Source organism: Asparagus officinalis, chromosome 10 (assembly GCF_001876935.1).
Source record: "Asparagus officinalis chromosome 10, Aspof.V1, whole genome shotgun sequence".
NCBI lineage: Eukaryota > Viridiplantae > Streptophyta > Magnoliopsida > Asparagales > Asparagaceae > Asparagus > Asparagus officinalis.
In genome coordinates, this window is record NC_033803.1 from 7,289,497 (window position 1) to 7,295,868 (window position 6,372).

The 6,372-nt window shown below is 36.0% G+C and overlaps 1 protein-coding gene across 1 annotated transcript; it reads left to right on the plus strand.

Annotated features, from left to right (window-relative positions):
• On the plus strand, nt 382–2,060 carry LOC109826412. Its single transcript, XM_020393446.1, has 5 exons — nt 382–406; nt 499–977; nt 1,047–1,175; nt 1,325–1,557; nt 1,646–2,060. Exons 1-5 carry the CDS (start codon nt 382–384, stop codon nt 2,058–2,060), a joined length of 1,281 nt encoding a protein of 426 aa, XP_020249035.1.

Genomic DNA, 6,372 nt, shown 5'->3' on the forward strand with positions numbered 1-6,372 from the left:
GTCCCACCCAGTGTATCACAACCTGAATCACAACCACAACAAGTTAATGAAGCCAACACCAGTTCCATCCTTATTCATGATACAGATGTAACCATTAACCAAGCACATAGTGCAGAAGTGCAAATGTCAGAGAATCTATTTGTGGGATTGAATGTATGAGGTTCAAACTATAGAGGCATAATTCCTAAAGCTCAAAACTAGCCTAGTTTTTGGACAAATTATGAAGGAGGCTATCAGAGTGATCAAAGAAGCAGTAATGATGAGGGACCATTCTTTGACAGTGATCATGAAGCACCTGAGATCAATATGGATTCAATTAAAAAAAAGGAAGAGTGAAAAAAAGGAAGAGTGAACTACAAGTTTTTTAATGAGAGAGTGGATATGAAAGCTGTGTATTTTGAGCTAGGTATGCACTGCATTTATTATTTTATTGTTTTGTCTTAATTATAAGTATTCATCATTGCTCTACTAATCGTTTGTGTTTAATTTCTTTTTAAGGGTTGAAGTTTACTTCTAGGAATGTCTTAAAGGAGGCTATTCTACATTATTCTATTCAAAGGCACTATGTTCTAGTGTACATGAAGAATGACAATAAGAGGATTCACCTTGGCTGTTCACTTTGCTTTTGGGAGATGACTGCTGGTCCAGATTGTCATGAGGCTGGTGTTTGGCAAATAAAATTTATTAATCATGATCATACTTGCAGCGGGACTTTTAAAAATAGATTAATAACTGATAACTGGATTGCACATGTTTATCTTGATAAAATTCTGAGGGATCCAAAGATGAAGCCAAGCAGCATTTTATCTGACATTTATGAGAATTTTCAAATTAATGTGACATTGAAAAAATGTAGGAGGGCGAAGGAGAAAGCTCTAAATGCAGTCCAAGGATTAATGCAAAGACAGTATGGTTTGCTAAAACATTACATGAAAGAACTAATAAGGTCAAATCCAGGAACTACTTGTGTTCTGAAGGTGGCTGAGGGAGAGCCAGGATAACCAAGCACATTTCTTAGATTTTATGTTTGTTTTGAGGCACTGAAGATGGGTTTCACTTTGGGGTATAGAAGAATATTTGGTCTTGATGATTGTTTTTTGAAACATGCTTGTGGAGGGCAATTACTTTGTGCTGTGGGGAGGGATGGTAATAACCAAATGTGGCCCATAGCAATGGTTCCTAAGAATTTTGACTGTGGATCTAAACATGAATGATGGTAGTGGTTGGACAGTTATGTCAGACCAACAAAAGGTTTGTGCAAGATTATTTTTATTTTTATTTTTCTTTTATTAACTCATTGTGATTAACTAGGTATGTATTTTAGGGATTGGTTCCAGCTATACATGAAGTGTGGCCAGAAGTTGAGCATAGGCAATGTGCTAGGCACATTTATTCTAATTGGAGGAAAACTCATAGTGGGAGGGTCCTTCAAAGTCAATTTTGGAAATGTGTTAAAGCCACCTCTATGCCAATTTTTGCAATTGAAGCTGCCAAGCTAAGGAGAATTTCAGAGCAAGCTTATGAAGACTTCATGGCTAGAGACCCCCCACACATTCTGTAAGTCTCATTTCAAATGCCATAGTAAGTGTGATGTTGTAGACAACAACATGGCCGAAACATTCAACTTTTTTATATTACTTGCAAGATATAAACCTATAGTGTCCATGTTAGAGGATATTAGATTATCTATAATGGATAGAATGCAAGAGAAAAAGAAACTCATAGGAAAATTTGTGGGGGGAGTTGCACCTAGAATTCATAAGAAGTTGAAGGAAGCATATGAGGAGCAAGTTCATTGTCGTGCCCATTGGAATGGGGATGAAAATGAAACTGGTTTTGAGATAATCCATAGAGGGCAAAGTCATGCAGTAGATTTGAAAAATATAACATGTACATGTAGGACTTGGGACTTGAAAGGAATTCCATGCACACATGCAGTTAGTGCTATCTTGCTTATGAGAAGGAAACCTAAAATGTACTTATCAGAGATGTATTCTCAAGAAAACTATTTGATTGCCTATGGAGGAATGTTGAATCCATTACAAGGGAGTAATTATTAGGATACAGAGGGAGAGGGAATGGTGTTACCTCCAAATATTATTAGAAGGCCAAAGGGGAGACCCAAAACCGCTAGAAGGAGAGATTCATCTTAAGGTTCCAAGCATCCTTCTAGGTCATCAAGGCAGGGATTAACATAAAAGTGTAGCAATTGTCATAGAACAGGGCATAGAAGACCCAGTTGTCCTGATGCAGCAATACATCCTCCAACGCCAACACATCAATAGGTATTAAAATGCTAATTATTTAGATATTTTTAATAATCTCATATAGATTTACTAAGAAAATCTAACTTCTCCATTGATTTACTTCTAGGAAAATCAATCTCAAGTTCTTGATGAAGGCACAAGTGGAAGGAATAAGAGAGGAAGACTAAAGGGGAGCAAAACCAGACCTAACAATTCCATTGAATAGCTTAGTCAAACTAACCCTCTTCCACCATCTCAAATTTTCATAAATAGAAGAGCAATGGCTAGAGGTAATGAACAATACATACTCTTGTGCACCAAGTTTTCATATAGATTCCTACGGATATATGAATTTGTTATGTATTCTGTAAGCTCAATCTCAAAATGCTAGAGGAAGGAGTGATATACGACGGGGCCGAGACAGAAATAATGAAGCCATTATGCCAGAGGGTTTTGGCCTATGGCATGGTGATCATGGTGAAATAGCTTATAGAGATCCAAGTGCCTCTCAAGCAACAATCATACAAGATTCAACTCCAATTTCAACCGAGGATGTACACCAAGAGGAGCATACACAGGCTTCATGTGCACATAATAATGGGTTGTAATTATATGTAATTATAGTTTAGTTTTTGGTAATATATAGACTTTATGTAGTTGAATGACTTTTTACTTGTTGATGGTGACTGTAAACATGACAAACACATACTCTTGTGCAATGTGACTATGTGCAAATAGTTAAACTGATGGTGATCATGAAAATCTGGTTTTGTTCATTTTGCAATGTGTATTTCTACATAGCTTGTGGTTACTGGTTAGTATGTTGATTGTGCAATGTGAATATGAGCTTCTGGGCATGAACTTAAACTTGTGAGTATGCTTTGTCACATGAAAACTATATTGTACAGGTTTACTCACAAAGAAAATTCATGAAAACAGGGTATACCATGCCAAAATTTTCTGTTAAACATTGACAGATCTTCATGTTCAATGCTTCTTCTCATTAAATTCAATAATTCATACAGTTTGCTCTGAAACATTACATGTCCATGTCCATAAACAAAAAAATACGCAAATAAAAACTACTACAAACAAAAGTGATATCATACTTCCTCTCTTGAGCAACATCATCCTCTTCTTCTCCAATTGAAGCAAACCCTCTAATCTGAATCTCACATCTGTCAAATTTGATATTAGCGCAAGATTTCTCATCGCATAAAACCTGGAGCTGGTCTCTAAACTTGGCATTTTTAACATGGCAAGCCTTCACTTTGGCCTCAACTCTTTGAATCCGCCTATCCCTGAGCTTCAAGTCACTCCTCAAGTTAATTATTTCATCTCGTAGAATAGGAAATAGAGTAGAAGACACATTGCACACAGGTTTATCAAACCATTCCCACATTTCACAGCCACCATTAGGATTCTGACATTTATAAAACATTCTCCCAGAATTTTCATCTGTAAATGATGTATAATACCCATAATCCATTTCACACTTACAGATTTTCATGCCAACCATCCTTGCTTCCTCATTCCACCTTCTAATACCTGCCAAAGCATTCAAACCATGATTAATACTTACATGCGATCCCAATCTTCCACTGACCCAGCTTGCTTTAGAATGAGAGCTTGAACTTGATGACGACGACATAATAACTTCTCTTCCACGCTCAATCACAGCTTGAATGCCCTAATTTGATAAACCCTAGTTTTTTCCAATCTCACCTAAACAAGAGCTTGAATCCCCTCTTTTATTCTCCCAACTGCTTTGTCCACGTCAGAAAATCGTGCCACATCAGCTGCTTAATAATAGTTTAAGTCATCACGTGCAACGCACGTAACGAGCTGTCACCGAAAAACTGGTCGCCGACGAGAAAAAAAGCCTTGTTGGTAAGTTAAGTCAATTAAAATGCCTTAAAGCATGTTTGCCTAATTAAAATATATTCTTGTTAAATGAGATTGAATTAAAATACCAATATTGGTATTTAGCCGAAAATAAAGCCATATATAATTACTGCAATATCTTTACGATTAGTACTGAAACACGTACAATTTGAAAAATTATACGTTCAAATACGAATAGATAGATTCTTGTGAGCAGGTGGCTGCTCGTAACCGAACCNCCATTCTCCACCTCCCACGTGCCTGTTGCGTGTGACCGTCGACATATATCTAATCAAGTGACTGCCTCTCTAGCTGCAAACAGCAAACATGCTATCTTTCATTTAATGAATCGACACGTAGAAGGTGATATAGAAACTGGTAATTAGTGGGCCCATCTCCGTTGGGAACGTAGCGAAACAAGGTGGCGACATTCCATTATGGCATGATGGAGAAATTAAGTTAATGATTGAATGCGGCTCTGTGACGAGCCTTACATATTTATTTTAAATATATTTAGCAGGTTGACATTATTTCTTAACTCTTTATCATTTTGGTATTTTCCCCCCCTTGCTCTAGAGTTAATTTAATTTGTTGCACCAGCCAAAAAAAAAAAAAGATGAATAGCTGAAATAGAGTATATTAAAGAATGATCATTTTCGTGATTAAAGTTAGTTGAAGCACACGAGAAGTGCGTGATGGTCTCTTGATTTCATTCATCACCTTCAAATTCTCCAAATTTCTTGAATATTCAACATCCCCTTTCCAAGTTCAACATCAAATTTAAAAATAGGCGGATTGATCAATTAAATTTGGAGAAAGATGAAGATGAAAGTGAGATAGGAGAACTTTGATTTAAACCATAACCTAATTTTTTACCATAATTTTGAATAAAATTAAGACGGAGGTGACCACATGCTTCTCATGTGCTTCAATTGACCTTGATCACTAAAATAATTATCCTTTAACACACTCCACATTAGAGATTTATGAGTTTCTTTGGCTGACGACCAACTTTTGGGTCTTTTTGCACCATGAACCCAAAACGATGTCGAGGGGAAAAAAACCCAAAGTGGTAAGATAGATCAGATAAAAATTTAATATTATAATTTAACCTATTTAATTCCTACCCGCTCTTTTATTGTGTGTAGGCTATGTTCGATTGCTAGTTGCGCGACCAGTGTGTGATAAAGCAAATGTGATGACATTTTTACATGCAGTAACGGAGCCACATAGTTACTAGTTGTGTCATATGACACCACTAGATTATCTACTTTATACATATTTTTATTTATCTCTACTTGTATTTACTACTTAGGATACCACTAGGATTAGGATATGACATCTCTGAAAGGAACAAAGTTGTAAAATTATCAATGCACATCTTAAATATAAACCGTGATAAATTATATGAGATACCGCTAGGATAAAATCCTGCTCCACCACTATCTATATGTGAGGATATTCCTGTTGATTTTTTTATACGCGTGAGGATATTTGTGTTGATTTTTAAAATATAAGAATATTTACATTGATTTTTTTTTCTTCAAATGAGAGGTCAGTTTTGGAATTTTTGAAAATTTGACACACCCATGAAGAAATCCAAAACTGGACTTTTTCTTACCAACAAAACTATTTTAGAAGTGTTATGTTTTAATTGTCAATGAGTTAATTTCGATGTGCATTTTGTAAATTTTTATAACTGTTTTTTCTATAGATTTTCTCTCCAAACCTTACAACAACAAAATTACTCCTCTCATCTAAACTTGCACCGCGTCCTTATTTTCTCATCATAATCGCTAAAAGTTAAATATTTCTCTTCATATATAAAAATTTCATTATAAACTTCCTTTGCAAACATCGGGATCGTTGGCTTATCATAAATAATCTCAATTTTCATGAAAATATCACTAACAAAAGGTGTAAATACACGAAGTCAACAAGTAATAATCGATAACTCACTCCCCGGTCAAGATTCGTACAGCACTTAAAAAAAGCATGAAGCGACAGTCAAGTCTCTCCTCAAATTCCTAAACTACCCTTCATATTGCGAAAGGAGCTACACTGTAAAACTCGTCATTTCAAATTATGTTGAAGGGTATTTACGGCAATTAAAGATAAAAATAACAGTAGCTAGATCACCGGGCTGACCCACAGTGTGTCTCCGTCAACCCTGACGCCGTCAAATCTAACGGCGTCATACACGATTTAAAACAACTTCTCGCGTCAGAAGGGGAGTGGTCCG